At 44.4% G+C, this 25,401-nt stretch overlaps 1 protein-coding gene across 2 annotated transcripts in view; it reads left to right on the top strand.

Moving 5' to 3' along the window:
* Positions 1-25,401, top strand: part of XPR1 (xenotropic and polytropic retrovirus receptor 1) — a 238,074-nt gene that overhangs the window by 166,479 nt on the left and 46,194 nt on the right. For both annotated transcript variants that reach the window (XM_065409103.1, XM_065409102.1), the window contains exons 4-8: positions 1,511-1,734; positions 7,217-7,366; positions 7,941-8,024; positions 8,616-8,697; positions 23,271-23,458. In XM_065409103.1, the coding sequence (XP_065265175.1) occupies positions 1,511-1,734; positions 7,217-7,366; positions 7,941-8,024; positions 8,616-8,697; positions 23,271-23,458 (728 nt within the window). The remainder of the gene's footprint in view (positions 1-1,510; positions 1,735-7,216; positions 7,367-7,940; positions 8,025-8,615; positions 8,698-23,270; positions 23,459-25,401) is intronic.

The raw sequence follows: 25,401 nt of genomic DNA, 5'->3' as shown, positions 1-25,401 counted from the left end.
CAATTTAACCCCATTTTTTTTTCTTTGATTTCTTTATGACCATGTGAAACATTACGTTTTCCTGTCCAGCAACGGGTGCAAAGAAACCAAAAGTGCCTTACCGACTGATGTCAGGTTTTATAATATTAGCTAACAAGCTTTTGTTCTTGTTATGAGTGTTGCTTAATGCCTTCTTAGGATGTGAGAACAAATAAGCAAAAGCATCTTACTCTGCCACCCTAAGGATGTTTGATGTCACTCTCTTGACAAGAGAAAACCATTGGTATCTTATAAATCAGTTTGGTATTTTATGCGGTATCTTGCTTTTGTATGTTGGGCGCGGTGGCACGCTTCTGCCCAGCTCCTTGGGAGGCTGAGACTGGCAGATTGCTCAGGGGTTCTGGGCTGCAGTACACGGTCAGTTGGGGGTCTGGTGCCACTGACAGCCTAGCCAGTGAGTGGCTGAAGGACTGGCTAGAACAACACAAATGACATGTTGTGACCGGCACACTCTCTGTGTGGGCTGATGAACTGATCGATCAAGGTGATCTTTCTTTGCAGGAAGGATAGGAAGGCAGATTGCTGCCTGCCTCCAGCTACAATGCTGGAATAACACCATGCAGGGCCGACTCCAGGCACCAGCGCAACAAGCAGGTGCTTGGGGCGGCCCATGGAAAGGGGCGGCACGTCTGGGTCTTTGGCGGCAATTCGGTGGCGGGTCCCTCAGTCCCTCTCGGAGGGAAGGACTGGCCGCCGAATTGCCGCCAAAGAATGAAGCAGCGTGGTAGAGCAGCTGCCGATCGCGGCTTTTTTGGTTTTTTTCCCTCTTCGCTGCTTGGGGCTGCAAAAAAGCTGGAGCCGGCCCTGACACCATGTCAGGAGTTTTGACTGATAGGGGCTATAAATGCACACATTTATGGGTAGAGGTCAGGATAGGCTATGCCAGCTGGGATTCCTTTTGTCAGTGGCAAATATTTGTGTTCCTGGAGGGAGCATTGTCTAGAAGTTAAAGCACAGGACCGGAAGTCAGGAGACCTGGGTACCCTTCCTAGTTCTGTTATTGCTGTGATGAATAATCAAGGGAAAGTCATTTAACTTCTCTGTTGGCCCACCTGTAAAAAGTGGATAATATTTACCAGTTTCTTGGGATTTTTGAGTTATAATTGGTTATAAAATACTTGTAAAATCATTGAAAAGAAATGCAACCTTATTTATTTCTATATTTATTGAATTTTAGGGATTAGTGGTGTAAGGGCTACTTCTACACAGCAAGTTACTGTACAACAAGCCAGTGTGTGACTGTACAGAGTGACAAGCCTAGTGCACTGTAGATTCACTCCCTGGCTTGCCATGCAGTAACTTCTCATGTACACAAGCCCTAAGTCACACAGTTAATGCTTCCACTCAGCAGCCTGTCCCTACAAAAGCACTTGGCGATATACACAATGCTAGTAAGGTATTTCAGCCTTCATAGACAAGTTGCTACCCACTCCATTTGTGGTATTTGACAGTTCCTTTTCCTTGCTAACAGAAAAGCTTGCAGAAGCTCAGCGCAGGTCCGCTACCCTTCAGAATGAACTACAGTCATCTTTGGATGCACAGAAAGAAACTAATGGTCTTACCACAGTGCGGCAGCGCAGAAAGGCAGTCTTCCACCTGTCCCACGAGGAGCGTGTTCAGCATAGAAACATCAGAGACCTAAAACTGGCCTTCAGCGAGTTCTACCTCAGCCTCATCTTACTGCAGAACTATCAGGTACGAAGAAAAGAAGGGCACAGTTTTCCCATGGGCCCTAAGTGTTCATATCATTCTTGTTGATTGGATTGCTTCATCTCGTTGCAATCAGAGGACAGAATGTTGAGACTGAGAATGGGAGAGTAAATAGATCACTACTATAACTTTGAGGCCATATACTTGTTCATGTTCTGTTCTATGTAAAGCCAGATTTGAGAATCTGGAAAGAAACTGTTATACCTTAAAATTGGAAAGAAGCATGAGGCTGCTTATACATTGTTTCTTCTTTGTGTTATCATAGTAGTGTCATTCACCTCACTGTAGCTGACGCATCAACATTTTCTCTTTTAAAACTCACATTTTCAAGAGTTTCTAACTTTTCTGTTAAATTCTATGGGATGCAACTTGGCATAAAAATTGTTAGCCTGGAGGCAAGTATAAAAGAATTAAATCTTAGACATATTTAGATTTCTAGTACTGAAAAATGGGATTGTAATGGTTACAGAGACTGGTTTGTGTTCCAATAATTTAATTTAATTTAATTGGTGGGTTTTTTTACTTTACCACTTTACTGCTTAAAGTGTCATATTGTATGTAATATGTGTGACACTGAAAATTTCATAACCACTTTTTTTTTAGCCTGTGAACTTAACTAGAATGTTCAAACTTGGGTTCCTAAAGGAAAGCACCTACATCCTTGTATAGTCACCTAAATAAGGCAGACTTTATGCTAGGGAATTTTACCAAACAGAATCCCACCATTGGGAATTACTTTGTGAAGTTCCATAGTATAGACGAGGCTTTAGTAGTTTGATTTTTTTCTGAGGATTTGCAGCTCCCCTAGACTTCAGTGGGTTTGCTGGTACTCAGCATTTCCCAAAATTAGACAATGTATTTAGATCCCTAAACATGGATTGAATTGCTTTACTTTAGGTTCCCAGGTTGGAAAATCTTGGTCCAACTAGTGTTAAAGCAAGCTGCAGATTGGCCTATAAGCTGATACAGGCTTCTAGTACTACTGGAAGCACTCAGTTACTTACAGCTGTTGTGGTCAAAGACCCCCACGCAGTTATTTTAGTTCAAAGACTCAAGCCTGAGGCCAGTTTATTGACATACATACCAGTGCACTGGGGTGCAGTCCGAAGACTGACACCCCGAGCAGCAGCTCGCAGGCTGCTTTATTTCTTCAAACAGCAAGCAAAGTACAAACAATAGTCATGAGTTAAGAAATTAGGGTTGTGGTTAGTCCCTCCCCCAAACCGCAAGTTAAGAAAGTAGGGTCGGGGTCAGTTACCCCCCCCGGTACCTTCCTTATTAATTTTTCCGAGAAGTGGTTTTCCCCAGGGGTGGTACTTGGCACCAGTTTGGGTACATTTCTCAAGACACGTTATTTTCCGGGGTCTTTTGGTTAAAGATTGGGGGGGGGGGGTTCCATGGGACGCCTAAAGAGGATCTATGATTGGCTATTTTTGCAGATAGCTGGAATCACGGAGTGGGTCACAGATCACGCAAAGGAGAAGCTGCATGAGTCAGTTTGCATTTAGCTAAAGTTACCTATTGCTTCACACAAGCGGTTATTATGTTTCATTAGCCATGAACATATTTCATTAGTGCTGCTGCTGGGGCTTTTTTATTCTTTACCTCCTTGCCCCACCCTCCTCTGGTCATGATCCTTGACCGAGTTTGGCAGAAAACTGTGTAGTTTTAGTCTAGTTCAGGCTTTAGGCCTGCCCTACTCTGTGTAAAGGCCATCAGCATAACAGATCTCTGTTGGAGGCTTTATTTCGGGGCCCACAGATTCAAAGCTCTGGCTATCAAAAAGAAGCCCCCCCTGCTCTATTTCCCCACACAGCAATAGCAGCTAGTTCACAACCCTGAAGTAGATAGAGTAACCTCAGATCTTTGTTCACTTCCTGGTGAAGCCATGTTGGCCACTTTTTCCTTTTATTTCTTTTTAAAGAAGAATACTAGGCTCTTGGACTTTATTATCAGGAATCACTTCTGTGGCCTGGTAAGATGAGGACAGTGCAAATGATTCCTTGGAAAGGCTTTAGGTACCAGTCAGGAAGGAAGGAAGGAGTCACTGATAGTAGAGAGCAACTAGTAAGTGTGTCAAAGAAGATAATTTTACATTCACTAAACATTGGTATAGTCTCTGAGCCTGTTTGGATTTGGAAGTCTCCACTTATGCAGACCCATCTGCATCCAAAACTGGCAGGGCATCTTTGAGGGTTTTATACCAGGTTGGAAAGTGAGGGGAAAAAAGATGAAATTGTTTTAAACCAAAGGACAAAGAGTACGTGTATGAAAAAGCATCTGAACACAAACACAGGCAGTGTGGTAAGCACTAGGTGAGTTAATAAGTTATGGCAGTTATCTGCTTAGGCATAAATGAAACCATGTGGGAAGAATCTCATAATTGGAATGTTAACGTAGACTGTATTAATCTGCATAGAAGAAATAGAACGTGAGGTGAAGGAGGGTGGCATTTTGTCAAATATATTTACAATTCTCTCTCTGTTTGTGTAGTGGTGAAGCTTTTTGAGTTGGGTTACAAAGAAGGAAAAAATAAGATGAAACAGTAGGTATCTTTTACAGACTGCAGTAGAACAACAACAACAAAATTCATGCACCAATTCTAACGCTACTTAAAACTGCAGGATGCATACCCATGGAGTAATTTTAACTGCCCAGTTATGTGTGGGCATCAGCCAAACATTTATCATCAAAGGTTCCTCAATTAAAAAACAAGGTCATGACCCAAATAGTAAAACTACCACTTAGATCTCACTAATAGAGGAATAGATATGAGAATGTGAACATAAAAGGGGAAAGCTTGAAATTAATAGCCACAAACTGTTTGAATTCATCATAGAAAGCAATGGCTTTACACAGTGCAGCAGCACAAAGATAATGGGTTGCTGAAAAGAGCAAATTGAGAAAATAACCTAGTGAGCAAGATATAGGAGGGCATATTAAAATCCACTGTTATGGTGGAAGAATGGCAAGGCTAAAAACATCAATATATCCTAGTGAAACCTACATGTATTTGACCTGCATGTGATCCTGAATTTTCTAATTAACAGATATTTACATACAAGCAAGCACTTTCTCTCTGAGCCCGTTCCCTCATCCTACGTTGATTTTGCATAATATTGCATAATGTAAGTCGGCATTGTGGTTTTGTGGTATTAGTCATTTATATGTTGGCAAACTGATATAAAATTTAGGCTTATGGACTTCACTTTAGTATCTAGTAGTAATAGAAGCTGAGTTTGGAGGAGAGAGCTTCTATTCAAAAACAAGATTATCTTCAGTAGTAAGCAAAATACAGAATTTCAGGCTAAGTAAATTATTTCTCTGAGTTTTTGCTTTTGTATTTGTATCAACTGCAAAAGTCCTTCATTGAAACTACCATTTAGCAATGTTTAACTTCTTTAGCGCACAGCTTTGGAATCATGGAACTTTTGCTGTCAGAAGAGGAAGCTCCCCTGCAAGAAGAACTCTAGGGTACATGATGTAAAAATATTGGGCTGTTCTACCTGAGATATGCTAATTACTCACACCAGCAAATAACATTAGTCAGTTCAGGGCAACAGTAAAATCTGTGACCAAAATTATCATTTTGTTACATTTTTTCATTTCAACTTTATAAAACAAGGCTCTGCTGTCCCAGGGGTGAAACGCTGGATTTTTCCAATAGAAAGTAATTAAAGTCTCTCTTGTCTGCGGTAATGCAAATCATTAATGCATTGGCTTCCTATTCCCATCTCCCTGTCCCTTCCTTACCTACTGCACAATGGGGGTCTGATATTAAATCACTCCAGGCATAATTAGATTGAAAATCATTTCAGCAGATTAGTTGGAGCCGCTCCCAAAGGCATTGAATTCTGCCATTCTCTGTATTTTTCTTTCAAATCTAGTCCATGGGCTAGTTTTTATAAACAAAAAAATATAATTCCTTTCTTGTCTATCTGTATAGCTAATATTAGGCTGAATAAACTGAACAGAACATGAAGTGCTGTTGGTGATTTCTTTGCATAGTTAGATACCACAGTATTTCAAATATGCTTGATCATAGCAGTCTTCAGTCTACTCCCAGTTGCTATAATGAGCTTTTCCATTACTATGTATTAAAAAATATATAAACTAATGAATCTGGGCTTACACATATCTCCGATATTAACCCTCTTTTTTTCAAGTAATCACTGTGGGCCTGATCTTGAAAAGATCCCGAATACTCTCAGCTCCCTTTGACTTCAGACTCAGACTTGTTTTCTATTCACATAAGGCAAAATCCTTTCTAGGAACACACTTGGCTGGATTTAATTGCCATGACATATAAAATGCTTTCTAATTTTTCTTGACAAAGATATATCTTATTGAGTGTGTTACACTGTATTGCTGTGTATTCTCTAGTATTAATGTGTTCAATCTTGGTTTTAAAATGAAGGAACTAGGAATCAGTAGCCTTCCCTATCCAAAAGAGAGAAGAAAAAATCCCCAAAAGACAAGTAGGTGTGATGCCTGGGCAGTGGGTGCCTGGATAAGAGGATGAAGCTAAAAGCAACTTTGTTCTTACAAAATGACCCTCTTTCAACTTTCTGCATGTATAAATTTTGGTTAAGAGCTCATCATAACAACTGTCAGTATATAGACAAACTGATATGGTACACAGGACATACTTGAATGAGCTACTGTTACCTGAGACCGTACAAACAGATAATCAGAATCAAAATTACTGTAGGAAAAGTGTTCAGTATAGCAAAAGCTCAGCTATCTACATTGAATTTTCATCCAGAAGGTTGCCCGTTTGGTTAAGGAAGGAGAGGTGGCAGCAACTTCACTTTGCAGAGTAAAAAATTTATGTTCCACAAGGTTCAGTGTGTTATGTTCATATTCTTCTGTGTCTAGTCCACTTTATCTCATGCTTTTTTATTATAGTTAATTGTGATCACTTTTCTTCTAGAGATTTTCTCTTAATTGTGTTCTTGTTTTATATATAAACATCTGTTTCATTTCTAAGCAAAAAAAAAAAGGTGTAATTCTGTGTTTGGGTTAGCACTCTCAGATCATCTACTGCTTTAGAACCTTTGAAACATCTGTGCGAATGAGTATATTGGATGGTATCGACACAACCCTATTCTCTGAATATACATTGTCTTTTTGATTAACTCTATTTTAATAGCTGCTGGTATTGCATACATTACTATCATGAGACTGAATAAGTATTAGACTTTAGAAGTTCTCTACAAATAATTTCATGTTTTTCATGCCCTCCATCCACACAGTCTTACTATTATTTTTTGAATAAGTATTTTTTATTCCTTTATTTAATAGCTCTGTAGACCAAACAACCCTCCTGAAATATTTATCCAAAAGGTTCTCTAATTAACAACCCTTATTGGCTGTTCTTTCTCTATCACTGGAATATTACCAGATTTCAACGTTCTTCATTGTTAGCTGAGACTAAAAAATAATGTTTTATTTTTCTTCTCTCTAGAACCTGAACTTCACAGGATTCCGTAAGATCCTGAAGAAGCATGACAAGATCCTGGAGACACCCCGGGGTGCAGATTGGCGGGTGGCCCATGTGGAGGTGGCACCATTCTATACTTGCAAGAAAATCAACCAGCTCATCTCTGAAACAGAGGTAGAGAATGCTGAACTGTGTATTACTTCCATTTTATGTAGAGAAACAATGCTCTTCTCTCCCTTCACCAGTAATAACCCTGAGCTCCTGTACTGTGTTGTGAATGGTTTCAGAGTAGCAGCCGTGTTAGTCTGTATCCGCAAAAATAACAGGAGTACTTGTGGCACCTTAGAGACTAACAAATTTATTAGAGCATAAGCTTTCGTGGGCTACAACCCACCTTATGCATCCGAAGAAGTGGGTTGTAGCCCACGAAAGCTTATGCTCTAATAAATTTGTTAGTCTCTAAGGTGCCACAAGTACTCCTGTTATTTTTGTGTTGTGAATAAATGCTTTAATTGCCAATGCAACTATTAATTGATTTGAAAGAACCACTAATTTCTGGCATTAGTCACTTGTAATTTGTGGGTTTGTGTGTACATTGGCTTCAGCTGTTAACTTTCACTATGTGAAATTACAGTGATAAGAGTAATTCATAATAATGATGTAATTGATGTGTAATATGTCATCACTCTGCCACTTTTTCTTTCACTGGGTAGACCCTGCATTAAATTCTTGTGATTTATGCCCATAGACGGTGGTGACCAATGAGTTAGAAGATGGAGACAGACAGAAGGCCATGAAGCGTTTACGTGTCCCACCCTTGGGAGCTGCTCAGGTGAGAATTTAAGTTCCATAATTCCTGTTTTCCTCTCAGATTAGCTGATGTATCAAATTACATTTCAACCCTCCCAGCAGAATGTAAAAGTGCAAATATATTGAAATGGGTGTTTATACCTGTCATTAGAGATGACCAGCACCTTAAATTATTTGGTGCTTAGAAAAGGTAATCTACGTTAGTCTCAGAAGATTTGGAAATGGCATTGCAAGTGCTAATGTATTAAGGCAAGGTAATGGTAGAGAGGTGAATAATATGGGGAAATAAATTTTAGCCTTTCAAACTTACTGTTAGTATAGATAGTTCTGGCCATGCTCTTCTGTGTTGGAATGCTGATGTAAAGACCTGGCAAATTTCTCAGAAGGCATTAATTAATACACTTGGGCTCTCTGTTCTGACGTTGCATAATGCTCTTGGCTGGTGCTATGTTGTACTTATAGGATTTAAGAAACTTCATCTTACAGGGGAAGGAGGTATTAGAACGTAAGTTAGAATGCTATATTAATTGGTTTGACATTTATTCTGAAAATTAATGTGCATTGGAGATAAATTAGTATTCTGCCCTTAAGCCAACTATTGTTCTATTTACAGCCTGCACCAGCATGGACCACTTTCAGGGTTGGCTTGTTCTGTGGCATAGTCATTGTGCTGAACATCACTATCATACTTTCAGGTAGGTATCCTTATCTTGGATCCAAATGACACCCAGATCCTGATTCTAGATTTGCTTTTATTACCTTATAAGTGTTGAATGAGTAGTAGTAACAGGGTTGAATTTGTCAGAACATGGCTGGTAAGAAGGCTTGGTAGGTAATGCTTTTATAACATGCTGTAGTTATGATACTGGCTTCTTACATCTATTCTTGGTGGAATCTCATGCAAATTTTACCACTTCTGTGTCCTCTGGACCTTTTGTTGTTGACAGTTGCATCCACTTTGTCTCTCCTGGGGTTCTCTTAGGATTCATATTTTGTATATTACTGACTCACTGGAAGAAGGAATTGATATTGCCTGCTGTAAAACTGCAGGTTCACAGACTGAGGGTCCAGTTTCAAGCAGCATTATGTCATGCAATTTCATCCTTTTAAAAAGTGCCGCTTCATCTTCGCCAGACAAGGCGCTGATTCCTCCCTCCCTGTCTCCGCTGGACGATCACTGGCAGTATCAAGACCTGCTACAGAGAATGGCAGTGGACCTGGGGATACAACTGGAGGAGGTTCAGGATTAGCCAACACCAGCTCCTGGGCATTCTCCAGCCTCAGGGACCATCTAGAGTTGCACTCAGTATTAACGAGGCCATTCTCAGTCCAGCGCAGGCAGTGTGACATGCCCCGCCTCATGTGCCCCCACTCCTAAGAGGGCAGAGCGGAGGTATTTTTTCTGGGGGCAGATTTTCTTTTCTCCCAGCTTACCCCCCAGCTCTCTTGTCATCCACCCGGCAGCTGAATTGGCACGCCAGCATCTGCAGAAATTGACACGTGCAGACTGCGCGGCTAAATATATGGACCTGTTGGGGAGAAAGGTGTGTTCCTCGGCAGCCTTGCAATTTTGCATAATGAACTATCAGGCTCTGCTAGCCAAATATATTAATAACGATGCACGGCTAGCAGAGTTCTGGGACAGACTGCCACCAGACAACAGCAGCAATTTCAGGTGCTGGTGGATGTGGGAATGCCTAGTTAGCAAGATGGGCCTCTAAGCAGCGGTTGATGTGGCAGACACATCCTCTCATCCCTTGCGATAGGAATAGTCATGCACTGTGACTCGTGGCTACAGTCATCCGGCTTTCCTCAGGAGGTCAAAACTACTATCGAGGACCTCTCCTTTGAAGAGGACAAAATGTTCTGTGCAAAGACGGACGAGTCCCTTCGCTCATTGAAGGACTCCAGGGACATGTTGCAATCCATAGGGATGTATACCCCAGCTCCATGGAGCAGGCAACAGCGCCAACAGTTCTGTCCCCGCCCACACGTGCCCTACCTGGCCTACTACCAACAATAACAGGATGCCCCATGCAGGCAGCAGGGTCCCAGTGGCAGTGTTTCCGAGTCTCAGCCACAGCCACCTCCTCGACTCTCTCCCACCAACAACCAAAACCCCAGTTGTGACGCATTGGTCGAGAACTGTGAACCTTCCCCATTGCCACCCGTAGCGCCCCGTGTTGTCTTTCAGGGCCGTCTTGCCCTGTTCGTCCACAATTGGGGCAAGATCACCATGGACCATTGGATACTGGAGATCATCCATCATGGATACTCCATAGAACTTCTTGATTTCACCCTGATCACCCCTCCCCCAGGACGCTTTCATGGGACTCTTCCCAACAGTGCATTGTCCAACAAGAAGCAGATGCTCTTCTTGCAAAGGGCGCTATAGAGCACGTAGCACCTCCGTACATGGGGAGAGGCTGGTTGTCCATAAAAAGGAGCTACCCTCCCCTCTTTCATTTGTCACACACACCCCAAATCACAAACGGTGCTGGCCAGCCTGGTTTAGATTGGGTCCACACCAGCTGGGATTTCTTCCTGGAGGTTTAGGAAACAGGCCAATTTTCGATAGCATTTACTTTAGCCTGTAAGGGGTTGATAGTTCCTTGACCAACCTGGTGTCCAAGGTACGTTACCCTGTTTAGGCCTATTTAACATTTTTTGGCCTTAACGTTTAATCCTGTCTCCCTTATGCTCTGGAAGACAGCTTGGAGGTGTTCCAGGTGTTCTGCCCATGAATCTGAGAATATAGCCACATCGTCAAGGTAGGTGACTGCAAATTCCCCAAATCCAGCCAGAAGGTTATCTTCCAGTATCTGGAACGTGACAGGTGCATTTCGAAGTCCAAAAGGGAGCACATTAAATTCATACAGCCCTACATGGGTGATGAAGGCTGGTCTTTCTTTGGCTGGGTCATCTAGCGGCACTTGCCAATACCCCTTAGTTTGGGCATGTCCCAGTTGTTCCAGTAGCTCATCTGTGCGTGGCATTGGATAGTTCTCTGGGCGAGTTACAGCATTTAGCTTACAGTAGTGCATGCAAAAGCGGATTCCCCCATCTGGTTTGGGAACCAGAACCACTGGAGAGGCCCATGCACTCTCAGAGGGGCAGATTATACCCATCTGTAACATTTCCTTGATCTCCCTTTCTATTGCAGTTTTGGCTTGAGGAGCCATCCAGTAAGGTTGGGCTCTAATTGGGCAAGTATCACCTGTGTCAATGGAGTGGTATGCCTGTTCTGTCCATCCTGGGGTGGCTGAAAACATTGGCACGAAGATGGTGCACAGCTCCTGGATTTGCTGTTGCTGCTTACGCCTAAGGGTTATGGAAATGCTTACCTCTTCTACGCCACCATTGCTTTTCCCTTCATAGTAGACTCCTTCAGGCCACTCAGCGTTCTCTCTCTCCTGGGCTGTAAACTGGAGAACCTTGATTTCTCAGGAATAAAAGGGCTTTAGAGAATTAACATGCAGGGCCGGCACCAGGCAACCAAGCACGTGCTTGGGGCGACACCTGGTAAGGGGCGGCCAATCTTGGGGTGGCGGGGGGCAGCGCAGCGCTTGGCGGGGGGGGGGGGGGTTCCGGCGGCGCAGCTCTCGGCGGAGGGTGTTCGGCGGCGCTCCGCGGCGAGGGGTTCGGCAGCACGGCGCTCAGCGGGGGGTGTTTGGCGGTGCTCGCGCGGGGGGCTTCAGCAGTGCAGCGCTCCGCAGGAAGCGGAGGTGTTCGGCGGCGCTCGGCGGTGGTGTTCGGCGGTGCTCCACGGGGGGCGGGGGTGTTCGGCGGTGCTCCACGGGGGGCGGGGGTGTTCGGCGGTGCGGCGCTCCACGGGGGGCGAGGGCTGTTCGGCGGCGGGGGCACTTCGGCGGGGGGGGCTTCGGCGGCGCGGCACGCGACCGGGGGGGGGGCTTCGGCGGCGCGGCACGCGACGGGGGGGGGGCTTCGGCGGCGCGGCACGCGACGGGGGGGGCTTCGGCGGCGGGGCAGGGGCTGTTTGGCGGCGCTCGGCGGGGGGGGGGGGTGTTACGGCGGGGTGGCGCTTTTTTTTGTGCTTGGGGCGGCAAAAAAGTTAGAGCCGGCCCTGTTAACATGGTATACTTTAGGTTTTAGGGTAGGGTCTGGGAACGCTATGAGGTAATTACAGCTCCCAGGCGCTCTTGAACCATAAATGGCCCCTCCCACAACGCTTCCATCTTATTGGCCTGGGGCGCTTTCAGGACCATGACTTGGTCACCTACTCTGAAGGAACACTCTCTGGCATGTTTATCATACCAGGCCTTTTGTTCTTGTTGAGCATCCTGTAGGTTTTCTCAAGCAAGGGCTCGAGAGTCTTTGAGGGTGTTTTGCAGGTTGGTTACAAAGTCCAAAATGTTAGTTCCTGGAGAAGATGTAACCCCCTCCCATTGGTGCTTCACCAACTGTAATGGCCCCTTAACTTCATGGCCATAAACAAGTTCAAAGGGTGAAAATCCCAAACTGAGATGTGGTATAGCCCTGTAGGCAAAGAGTAACTGCTGCAACACTAGATCCCAATCATTGGAGTGCTTATTCACGAATTTACATATCATGACCCCCAAAGTCCCATTAAACTTCTCCACTAGGCTATTTGTTTGATGGTGATATGGGATGGCAACAAGTGGTTCACTCCATGAGCTTCCCAAAGACGTTTCATGGTCCCTGCCAGGAAGTTAGTTCCCGAATCCGTAAGGATGTCGGAGGGCCAACCTACCCTGGCAAAAATGTCTGCCAGTGCCTGGCTCACGCTTTTAGCCCTGGTTTTGCTTAGAGCTACTGCTTCCGGCCATCGGGTGGCAAAATCCATGAAGGTCAGTATGTACAGATTTCCTCTTTGTGTCTTCCTAGGGAAAGGACCCAGAATATCCACAGCTACACGCTGAAATGGAACCTCAATTAGGGGGAGTGGCTGGAGAGGGGCCTTGACCTGGTCTTGGGGCTTTCCCACCCTCTGGCACACCTCAGAAGACCGGACATAGATAGAAACATCCTTGCCCATTCCCTCCCAGTGAAATGACTTCCCCAAACAGTCTTTGGTCCTGTTCACCCCAGCATAGCCACTAGGGTGATAGTGGGCTAAGCTCAAGAGCTTTTCCCTATACTTAGTTGGAACTACCAACTATCTCTGAGGATGCCTTGTGCCCACCAGAAAGGGTTTCCTTGTATAAGAGTCTTCATCCTACAACAAACCTGGACCTATTGGAAGAGCTGAGAGGTGGTGGGTTGCTCCGTGCCGCCGTCCAAGCTCCCTTGAGGCTTTCATCCACTTCCTGCTCTGCCTGGAACTGCTCCCTTGATGCTGGAGACATTAGTTCCTCGCTGGGTTGTGAACTTGGTCCCACTGGAAGCGATGCAGATGGTATAGGGGTGTCTCCGTCAACTGTGAACCGCTCTCCGCTGGTGCACTAGGTTGTATTTCATGCTCCGGTTGAGCTTCTTGTGCCGGTTTAGCTGCTGCTGCAGATGCAGGCTCTGTGGTGCCCTTTGATGCTGGCTCCCCTGACTCTGGTGGGGTTGCAAGCACAGGCTCTGGTGCTGACTGCTCCGCCAGTTCTAATCCTTGGGCTGGTTCTGGCTGGGTCACAGGAACTGGATTTACAACTGCTGCCATAGACTCTGGTCTGGGGTCTTGTTTCACCACCTCTGGCTGGGTCCCCAGGCCTGTGGTATCAGGGGACACAGACTGGGTTTTTGTAGGAGGCTCAGGAATGGGGTTAGGTGTGGAGGCCTGTTTAGCCTGGCTGTGGGTGACCATCCCCACCCTTTTTGTAGCCTCACATGGTTGGCTACGTCTTCTCCCAGCAGCATGGGAATGGGATAATCATCATAGACTGCAAAAGTCCATATTCTTGACCAGCCCTCGTACTGGACAGGCAACTTGGCTGTAGGCAAGTTAAAAGAGTTGGCCTTAAAGGGTTGCACCATTACTTGGGCCTCTGGGTCGATGAATTTGGGGTCCACCAGGGATTTGTAGATAGCGGACACCTGTGCTCCAGTGTCTGTTCACGCAGTAATCTTCCTCCCGCCCACACTCAGTTTTGGGGGGAGGGATAGCTCAGTGGTTTGAGCATTGGGGTTGTGAGTTCAATCCTTGAGGGGGCCATTTAGGGAACTGGGGTAAAAATCTGTCTGGGGATTGGTCCTGCTTTGAGCAGGGGATTGGACTAAATGACCTCTTGAGGCCCCTTCCAACCCTGATATTCTATGATTCTATGATTCCTTCGCTCTGGGGGTATTTGCAAGGCATCTGGGCCTGAAGGCTCTCGGTGGGGCCCCAGGGTGATGAGTTGCAGTTGTCTGGTGCTCTCGGGGCAGTTGGCCTTCATATTCCCCAGCTCATTACATTTAAAGCATCACCCAGCAGACTGTGGGCTGGGGCGAGGTGAGTGGTTGGAGAGTAGGGTGGTAGGACAAGAGGGCATCTGGGGTTTCCCTGGATGTGTGGAGGGCTCCTCCTTGCAAGGTGGGGCCTTGGGCTGACTCCAATGGTGGGGTGTCGTCTCGGGTTGCCCCTTCTGGTATCTGCACCAACTGCTACTAGCTTTCTTCTTCTCCGCCACCTCCATCCATTTGGCTCCAATCTCCCCTGCCTCGGTTACAGTTTTGGGCTTCCCATCTAGGATGTACCTTTCTATTTCCTCAGGAACACCCTCTAAGAACTGCTCCATTTGTATTAGGAGAGACAAATCTTCCAGAGACTTAACATTTGCTCCTGATATCCAGGCATCCCAATTTTTACAATGTGGTAGGCGTGTTGGGAAAATGCCACGTCTGGTTTCCACCTTAGGGCTCTGAACCGCCGATGGGCATGCTCAGGTGTTAGCCCCATTCTAATTCTGGCCTTTTGTTAAAAGTTCATTCTCATTCATGTGTTATTAGGCATTTCAGCTGCCACCTCTGCTAAGGGTCCACTGAGTTGTAGCCTCAGCTCCACCATATGCTGGTCTGGAGGGATGCTGTATCCAAGACAGGCACTTTCAAAATTTTCTAAGAAGGCCTCTGTATCATCGCCTACCTTGTATGTGGGGAATTTCTTGGAATGGGGTGCGGTACCTGGAGAAGGACTGTTAGGGCTTACCTGGTTGATCCAGTTTAGCCTTTTCCAGATCTAAGCCCTTCAGCTCTATTTCCACCTCCAAGCGCTTCGCCTTCGCTGCCAAGTGCTTTGCCTCTCTCCTCGCTTCCGCCTCCTAGCAGATCTGGGTGTGTCTTCTCCGTGGCGTGCCACTTTGGGAAGACTGGTTGCTCTAGGGTTTCAGTGCCCGACCGCAACCTCATGCACAGGGCTGCCCTACTCTAGCCTAGCTACTTTGTTGCCACGAAGCTAGAAAAAAAAAAAAACCTGCTTGTTGGACTCCCTGCCTCGGCAGGCTGAACCCTTTTCGTGCCTGTTCCCCCTCAGGCAGCAAAGAAAAGAAAAAAAAGAAAACTCCCTGACTTTGCAAGCTGCCAAAAGGAAAAATGTGTCCTTTTAAAATCCTGAGGTCTGTGCTTCTGGTTAAAAATGATCCCACCGCTCTGCCACCATGTCAAGGCTAATTCCCCACTCTGGCACTTTGAGTGCAGAAGGTGGGGGCCCGCAAGGATTCTAAAAATTAATACTGGCCACTCCAAGCTTGTATTAAACTCCCAAGGTTACAGTTTTTCTCTGACCTTGGATGGGTAGATAGTGCTACCACCCAAGTGCAAAAACCTCTTTGAGAACCCAGGAAGGCGCACTTGGGAATTCCTTCCGATAGGGTACCCCTCAAGCCCTCTCTCTCTCTCGCACGCATGCACGCACGGAAAGAGGTGAGAAAGGAAACAAAGGAAATCAGCTGTTGCCACCAGCTTATTAAACAACATGTGCACAAACCTCGTAGGACACACAATCCAATCCTGTTCTTAAAAAAGGTAAACTTTATTAAAAACAAAGAAAGAAAATATATTTGAAAACTCAGGCTATTACTAGATTTAAAAAATCCACTTACAATAATTAAGCATCAAGAATAACCTTCTTGAGGTCCAGCTTTAAGATTACAAGCAAAACAAAAGCATTTGGGGTTAGCACAGAGGAGTCCACAAGTCATGAAGTAAACAGAAATAAACCTAATCGCATCTTCCTAGACATTTCCTGATCTACTTGCATATCTGGGGTTTCAAATAAGTAGTGTATAGGTATGATTTGATGATTTTTCATACCTGGCCCAAGCTCTTACAGCATAGCTGCAGCCCTGTCTCTGCTTCTCCCCGAGAACAACAACAGAACAGACAAAGGGGAAGTTTTTTCCCAATTTTAAAAAGTTCTAGCCTTCCCATTGGCTCTTTTGGTCAGGTGCCCACTCCCTTCCTTTTACCTACCTTTTAACCTTTTACAGGGAAAGCAAGTAGAGAACAACTCTAAGAGGCTGGGTGTCCATAAAAGGGAGCTCTCTCCCCCCCTCTTCATTTATCATAGTTACTAAGAAATAAAAGGTCAAACGCCACTAACACCTAACTTAACAAGCTAGTGAATTCAAGCTCCAAGTGACATACCTCCTGGGCACCCAAAATTCCCTGTCCGACGTGCTCAGCAGGATTCTGTACCTCAACCACACGTGAGAATTGCACAGTGCCACATTCTGAGCTCTCTTCCACAAATGGGGCACCCCACACTTGGATCTCTTCTCCACCCCCGAGAACCGCAAGTTGCCCCTTTATTGTTTCAGGGGAGCCATCAGAGGGTTCGTAAGGTGATGCTCTTCTCCCCTCCGCTACTCCTCTCCCCCCCCCCCATTCCCCTCCTCCCACAAGTGCAATGCAAGATCCACCGGGACTGCGCTACCATAATATTCAGTCCCGTTCTGGCCCTGTCAGTTTTGGTTCATAGACCTTCTCAGACTCTCTACCCGCATGCCACTCCATCTTCGTCTCCAAATAGGTCTCTGGGTGCATCTATGAATGCTATCCAATGTACTGTCGCCTGATGGTGTCACAGTGCACTCTGTGCAAGCAGCCACATCAGTCTGCCTAACAGACATCTCTTGGCAAGACATCTGTCGTGCAGCAACATCGTGCTCCATACACACATTCACATCCCACTATGGACGCTGTGGACGCTGCAGTGGCCACACCATACTACAGACTGCACTTCCTCTCGCATCCTTGCACCTACCTCCACACTGATCACTGCTTGCTGCTCACCCACCTTTGGAATTCACATAGGGACCATCACTTAAAGAGGAGGAGGTTACTTACATTTGAGATGTGTGGCCCCCTTTTTGTATTCCAATACCCATCATCCATCCCCTCTGCTGTGGACTGGACTACTCATTGGAAAGAGGGTCATTGGCGAAGCGTCGATCCACCTGGCCTATTGTACCCTCCCTGCCTGCACGAGGGGAGGCACGATGCACATGTGGGTCACGGGTACTGCTAAGAAAACCTTCTGGCTCTGGCACATAGTGCGCATGCGCACGCACGTTTGGAATACAAATAGGGACCACACATTTCAAAGAACCTCCAGTTACAGGTAAGTAACCACCTCTTATTACCACCCTCCATGTGTGTCAGGGGCCCTCTTTTAATGTGTGTGTTTATTCAACTTCATACATTGTCGTCACATTTCTGTCTATAGCTTGCACGTTTAATCTGTGTGAGAGCTGTGAATACCATTAAAGCCAGCTGTCTGTCTGTATTTATCTCGCAATGTGAAATTGGTGTATTTTCAATGTTCAGAATGAAAAAGCATCATAATGGTAGTAATGAATTCATGACCACAATCCTCATCTTCAAACATATGCACCAACACTGATGTGAATTAGTATGCTTCCATCAGGAGACATGACCTGAAACCTGTACGTTTCTACAAATATTGGGAAAATAAAAGTTGTACTGGTACTTGCAGCTATAAAGTTAATTTTAAAAATTGCTACTTTGCTAACGTATTAGTAACCTTTACCAAAGTGTTTTGAGAGTCTGCTTGGTACAAACAAGACGTCAAGGCTATAAATTTGTAATGCCTCAGGGCAGGCATTAGAACTTGGAAGTTCAATTACAAAACATACCAACCGTACCTTCTGATTTTAAAAAAATTAACATCATCTGGAGATCTGTGTTTTTGAGTAACCTGGAGTCCACAATGGTTGCAGTTATCGCAGTTGGAACCAGAGAGAGCCCTTTTAATAGGGTAGACTGTCCTTCACTAACTCCTATGGGGGCATGGCCCCTTTCCATGTCACATCTTATTTGCTGCAGTATCTAAATGTTTTATAGCTCCTGAGAGTCTAGATGGCTTTGAAAGTATATTGAAGCAGGGGTATGGTTTCTTACTTATTAACAAGTACAGTTTTACACAATGCCTCATGACTAGCAACTTTTCTCACAATAGCAAGGGTCATCTTCACTTGTAAAAATACAGAATTTGGTAATAGAACAGACTAATGTATTGGGATACCATGAAATATCCATGTGGTGTTAGCTTTTCTATATTAGCATCTCTCATAAGATGTTAGTGAATATGGAATTGTTAATACATTAGTGAATTGAAGCTACTAATTCAGAGTTTGTACCATTTTCATAGTACAGGGACAAAGCTAGAGCATTCAAATCATAGCAGGTTCTTGGGGAGGAGAAAAACCCTGACTCTAATTACTTCAGTTTTGCAACATACACCTCTACCCCGATATAACGCTGTCCTTGGGAGCCAAAAAATCTTACCGCATTATAGGTGAAACCACATTATATCGAACTTGCTTTGATCCGCCGGAGTGCGCAACCCCCCCCCCCACCCCCCCGAGCACTGCTTTACCACGTTATATCCGAATTCGTGTTATATCGGGTCGCATTATATTGGGGTAGAGGTGTATTTGAACAGGATTTGTAAGAGAAATCAACATGTCATCATGGATCTAAATGCAATATCAGAAACTGAATAGAACTGAAACAGGTTTTGACCCTCTTGGGGGCATCAGAACAGAGAAAACCTCTCATCTGTTAACACTCTGAATGCCTCTTGTACCAGAGCTTTAACTTGTCTACCAAGTGTGAGTTGGTGAAGGTGTAACAGCTAAATCCGTGTTATTGTTGACTTTAGTAATTGGGCTGACCTGAGGTATTAGAGCTAGGTGAATAGCAGGTTAGTAAGGCAAGCCTTTCAACTCAGTCTTTGACCATAGAAAAATGGGGGTAACAAATAAACTCTATCATGGTGTTCTTAGCTTAGTCTTCATTTACATACACCACAAAAGTGCTACATCATCACCATCATCATGTTCACGTTACACCTCTGGCGTTTAGGGCAGCGACGAAGCTCCTCCACTCGTATCTGTTGTGCCCCAGGTTTTTCAGCTCAGCTTCCACAGCTCTTCTCCATGTTGTTTTCGGATGGCCTCGTTTTCGCTGGCCTTCAGGTGTCCATCTTATTGCTACTCTGGTGATGGAATCAGTTTCTGTCCGAAGCACATAGCCAATCCATCTCCAGTACCTCCTGGCAATGATGGTGCTCATATCCTCTTGGCTGCACTGTGTCAATAGATCTTGGTTTGAGATTGTTCTGGGCCAAAAAGATACTTTTGTGAGGCAGGTTGTATGGAATGAAGACAGTTTGGACATGTCATACTTTCTCATTCCCCAGCATTCTTCACTATAAAGTAATGTTGAAAGTACGCAGCTCTGATAAATCTTGAGTTTGGTTTTGGTGTTGTATTTTGATGATTTCCAGACTGTATTTAAGCTCTTGAAGGTGTTCCTGGCTTTATTGATTTTTTTGTTCTGGATATCCTGGCTTGTTCCACCATCCTGGCTGATGGTACTGCCCAAGTATATGAATGTTTCTACATTGGTGAGAACATAACCTCTATCTGTACTGGTGCTACATACTTTGCCATAAATGACTGTCTCTTCTCGAGAAGTCAGGACTGCAGTAACAATAGAGTTGCAGGTCAAGGTTAGAGTGCATTGACAGAGCAATATAGGGAAGATTTTACATATCTGCCCACACTACTATCTAGTTCAGGCCAGTCTTAGTAGTGCTTCATTTTCATGAGCAGAATCACCCATAAAACTGGAAATAAAAGAAAATGAAGTGGTTGAAAGTGGTTTTTGGTTGTACCTCCAATAAACTGTTCTTGATTGTTGTCAGACTTGTCGTTGTCCCTTCTTCAATACAGGCAGAGTCTGACTCTTAGGCCAACTGAAATTATATAGAACATAATGGTGAAAACTGATGCATAATTATTTTCACTATACAGTGTTGTAACTTTGCAAGGCACTTAGATTTTTTTTTTTAAAGACTTAACAAATAGACCCCTCAAACTCTCTCCCACCTGTAGTTGTCAGTTGATGCTCCCACCTGTAGTTGTAGTCTGTCCGAGCTCTGGTACACCTAGTGGGGCAAGATCCCCACTGGTCCTTGCCTTTTACCAAGAATTTATAAGTGGGATTTATTCTCATGATGCTCCATCATCATTCTTTACAGTGTTTCCTGTTCAATACTTTTGGGTCTGCTTTGCCCAAGTAAACAGGTTGATATCCACCTTCTGTCCCTTTCAATGTGTAATTGTTTCCTCCCTTTATTTGCAAGCAGCCCTCTGATCTTGCATGCCCCGGCTCAAAATAAAGTTCAGATGTATATTTTCACTGTCCTATCGTAAACTAACTTAGCTGTCACCCTCTTCAAGACATTTTTGGTGAAATCCTTTTGAATGCTAATTATACATCTGCTGATTTGGCTCAGTGTTACCTGAAACCTGTTAACATTATCACTCTTGGATATAAATTTAAAGGGACAGTATTTGAATAATTCCTTCTTATCCATAATTTCTTTCTCAGTAATTCCAAGCAATATAAACTATGAATGCCAGCCAGATGAATGAAAATGATTAGAGACAGTTTCATATGGAGAGACTGAAAAGATTGGAGCTATTTAGTTGAAAGGAATTGAATAAGAGAGGGTGTGGTGGAGGAAAAATTAATTGACACAGAGAAGTTAAATTGGGTGGTCCTGTCCAGTCTTTCTATTTAAAAAAATAAATAAATAAATAAAAGATTGGGTATCATAGAATCATAGAATATCAGGGTTGGAAGGGACCTCAGGAGGTCATCTAGTCCAACTCCCTGCTCAAAGCAGGACCAATTCCCAACTAAATCATCCCAGCCAGGGCTTTGTCAAGCCGGGCCGTAAAAACCTCCAAGGAAGGAGACTCCACCACCTCCCTAGGTAACGCATTCCAGTGCTTCACCACCCTCCTAGTGAAATAGTGTTTCCTAATATCCAACCTAGACCTCCCCCACTGCAACTTGAGACCATTGCTCCTTGTTCTGTCATCTGCCACCATTGAGAACAGCCGAGTTCCATCCTCTTTGGAACCCCCCTTCAGGTAGTTGAAGGCTGCTATCAAATCCCCCCTCATTCTTCTCTTCTGGAGACTAAACAATCCCAGTTCCCTCAGCCTCTCCTCATAAGTCATGCGCTCCAGACCCCTAATCATTTTTGTTGCCCTCCGCTGGACTCTTTCCAATTTTTCCAGATCCTTCTTGTAGTGTGGGGCCCCAAACTGGACACAGTACTCCAGATGAAGCCTCACCAATGTCGAATAAAGGGGAACGATCACGTCCCTCGATCTGCTGGCAATGCCCCTACTTATACAGCCCAAAATGCCGTTAGCCTTCTTGGCAACAAGAGCACACTGTTGACTCATATCCAGCTTCTCGTCCACTGTGACCCCTAGGTCCTTTTCTGCAGAACTGCTACCTAGCCACTCGGTCCCTAGTCTGTAGCAGTGCATAGGATTCTTCCGTCCTAGGTGCAGGACTCTGCACTTGTCCTTGTTGAACCTCATCAGGTTTCTTTTGGCCCAATCCTCTAATTTGTCTAGGTCCCTCTGTATCCGATCCCTACCCTCTAGTGTATTTACCACGCCTCCTAGTTTAGTGTCATCGGCAAACTTGCTGAGAGTGCAGTCCACACCATCCTCCAGATCATTAATAAAGATATTAAACAAAACCGGCCCCAGGACCGACCCTTGGGGCACTCCGCTTGAAACTGGCTGCCAACTAGAAGGGGAAGGGGCAGGAGGGAGGGGAAGGGGCAGGCGGGAGATGGGAATATTCAATGAAACTGAAATTGATTGGGGAAAAAAACAATTTAACTCACCCGTCAGTAAGAAACCTTGCCTTGGGCAATCAGGAGGGTAAAATTTTACAAGGCTGCCTGGGCTGGACAAAGATAAAGCTTCTAGTTTAAAGAGTTGATTGCCATTTGAGATGCAGTAAAAACACATGGGTCTCCAAAAGCTTGTAGGACTGAACAAAGGAAGCAACATACATTTCACCAACCTCACTACAGTGTGTTGAATGTAGTGAATAGACCAATTTATCCCTAGTTTAAATAGTGTGTGTTGTATTTCATTGGCTTGGTCTAAGGCTAAAATATTTGTGCCTCCATTTGCAGAGAAAAAATGAGGCTTTGAGATTTTTTGGCTTAACCACAAACTTCGAAGAATGTTCAGCTTCTTCTAGTTACAATTCCTGCTGGTACCAATGCTTCAGTTTCACATTACTCCTACCAATAAGGGAGTAGGATGTTGCTGGTGGCCTGAGTGGGAGATGGAGCAGAGCTAGTAATCACTGGCATGTTCAGAAGTGGTTGGGGCAGAAGCAAATTGGGGTAAAAGGAGACTTAAAATACAGTGAGGACAGTTTAGCAAGGATTGTGGTGGATTCTCCGTCACTGGAAACCTAAGATTGGATTTTTTTTTTCTAAAAGATATGCTCTAGATCAAACAGGAATAAATTCAGGGAAGTCCTATGACCTGTGCTATTCAGTAGGAGTTATATTAGATGATCACAGTGATTTCTTCTGGTTTAATAATCTATGAATCCCTGATGTTTGACTATCTTAAATTTTACTTATGAGGTGAGGCTTGGGAAGACGGGTGTAATGTTTAATACCAAATAAAGTTTAACTTTGATCATTTGGCCAAAAAGAGGAAACTCAGACCACCACATGCAACTTCTCTTGTTTGGCTGAGGTCAAGTGATAGATTTTCTCCCATCCCCAAGAAAAAAGCAAGTCAGAACTTCAATCTGGATTTAGGGCAAAGAGTCCTGGTTCTCCACTGTGTTCTAATAGCTAGAATACGAGGCTCTGGATTAAGAGTACTACCCTTTTCTTGTGGGTATGTATATTATCTACTGTTTACCTTAGGATCAGCATAAAGAAGCAAAGAATTGTTTTGGCCTGCAACATGGCATGTATTATATCATTAAGCACTTATTTTCTCTCTGTCAGGTGTGTTTTTTATAAATGGACCAAATGTGTGGCCACTGGTGAGAATCTATCGAGGTGGCTTTCTCCTGATAGAATTCCTCTTCCTCCTGGGCATCAATACGTATGGCTGGAGGCATGCTGGAGTGAATCATGTCCTCATCTTTGAACTCAATCCCCGCAGCAATTTGTCCCATCAGCATCTCTTTGAGGTAAGCAGAACAAGCCTGTGATATATGAAGAGGGGGGAATAGCTCCCTTTGATGGACACCCAGCCAGCCAGTTAGCTGTAAAATCCATCTTGGTCTGTTCTCTGCTTGCTTTACCTGTAAAGGGTTAACAAGCCCACAGGTAAAAGAAAAGGAGTGGGCACTTGACCAAAGGAGCCAATAGGAAGGTAGAACTTCAACCAACCATTCATCGTAACCACAGATGCGTCCGAGCATGGTCTGGGAGCAGTTTTAATGCAGGAAGGACCAGATCAACAATTCCATCCTGTTGTGTTTCTCAGCAAAAAACTTTCAGAGAGGTAAAGACACTGGTCAGTCTCAGAAAAAGAATGTTACGCCATTGTGTATGCTCTGGAGAAGCTACGCCCATACATTTGGGGATGGCGGTTCCACCTCCAGACTGACCATGCTGCACTGAAGTGGCTTCACACAGTCAAAGAGACTAACAAAAAACTTCTTCGCTGGAGTTTTGCTATTCAAGACTTTGATTTTGAAATACAGCACATTTCAGGAGCCTCTAACAAAGTGGCTGATGCACTCTTCCGGGAAGGTTTCCCAGAATCAGCCGGGTAAAAATGTCTCTGCATTCTAAGTCATTGTAGTCCTTGAAATGTAAAAAGTACAATGTAAAAAGAACTGTTTAGTTCTTCGTGTAATTATTAGTAAAGTTAGAGGTGCATGTATCTTATTAACTCTGTTTCCTAAACCTCCAGGAAAAAATCCCAGTTGATGTGCACCCGACCTGAACCAGGCTGGCCAGCACCTTCTGTGATTTGGGGGGCATGTAATATATGCAGTGGGGGGGAGTAGCTCCCTTTGACGGACACCCAACCAGCCAGTGAGCTGTAAAATCCATCTTGGTCTGTTCTCTGCTTGCTTTACCTGTAAAGGGTTAACAAGCCCACAGGTAAAAGGAAAGGAGTGGGCACCTGACCAAAAGAGCCAATGGGAAGGTAGAACTTTTTAAAATTGGGAAAGAAACTTTCCTTTTGTCTGTTGTTCTCTGGGCTGCAGGGGATGAAGCAGCAATGCTATAAGCAGAAATGCTGTGTAAGGCTTGAACCAGGTATAAAAATTCATCTTCCATACCTAGAAGAAATTATTTGAATAGGGAATATTTAGTTAGACACAATCAGGTTTATTTCTTATTTTGGCTTGTGGATCTCCTCTGTGCGAACCCCTGATGCTTTTGTTTGCTTGTAACCTTTAAGCTGAACCCCCAAGAAAGCTATTTTGGGTGATTGATTTTTGGAATTGCTCTTTTAAAATCTAGCAAAAGCCTGAGTTCCAGATGTATTGTTTTCCTTTTTGTTTTTAATAAAATTTACCTTTTTTAAGAACAGGATTGGTTTGTGAATGTTGTTTCATTAGCTGGTAGCCACAGCTAATTTCCTTTGTTTTCTTTCTCAGCTCTTCCCGGGGGGAGGGTGAAAGGACTCAAGGGTATCCCACAGGGAGGAATTCCCAAGTGCTCCTTCCTGGGTCCAAGGGGTTTTTTTTGCATTTGGGTGGTGGCAGCATTTACCAAGCCACGTTCAGAGAAAAGCTGTAATCTTGGGAGGTTAATACAAGCCTGGAGAGTGGCAAGTATTAATTTTTAGAATCCTTGCAGGCCCCCACCTTCTGCACTCGGAGTGACAGAGTGGGGATTCAGCCTTGACAAAGCCACAGGAGCCACTGTGCATTTTAAGCGTCAGCAGAATAAATCGTCCTGTTTCCTTGGAATGAATTGTAACATAACTATTGAGAAAAGGTTCAGGAAAGGCCAACAAAAACTATTAGAGGTTTGGAGCAGCCTCCATATGAGGAGAGATTAATAAGACTGGGACTTTTCAGCTTGGAAAAGACACAACTAAAGGGGGATATGAATGAGGTCTACAAAATCATGTCTGGTGTGGAGAAATTAAATAAGGAAGTGTTACTTA

The sequence above is a fragment of the Emys orbicularis genome, chromosome 8 (assembly GCF_028017835.1).
Source record: "Emys orbicularis isolate rEmyOrb1 chromosome 8, rEmyOrb1.hap1, whole genome shotgun sequence".
Lineage (NCBI taxonomy): Eukaryota > Metazoa > Chordata > Testudines > Emydidae > Emys > Emys orbicularis.
Note: the sequence above shows the minus strand (reverse complement) of the source record. Positions and strands in the feature narration are given on the sequence as shown.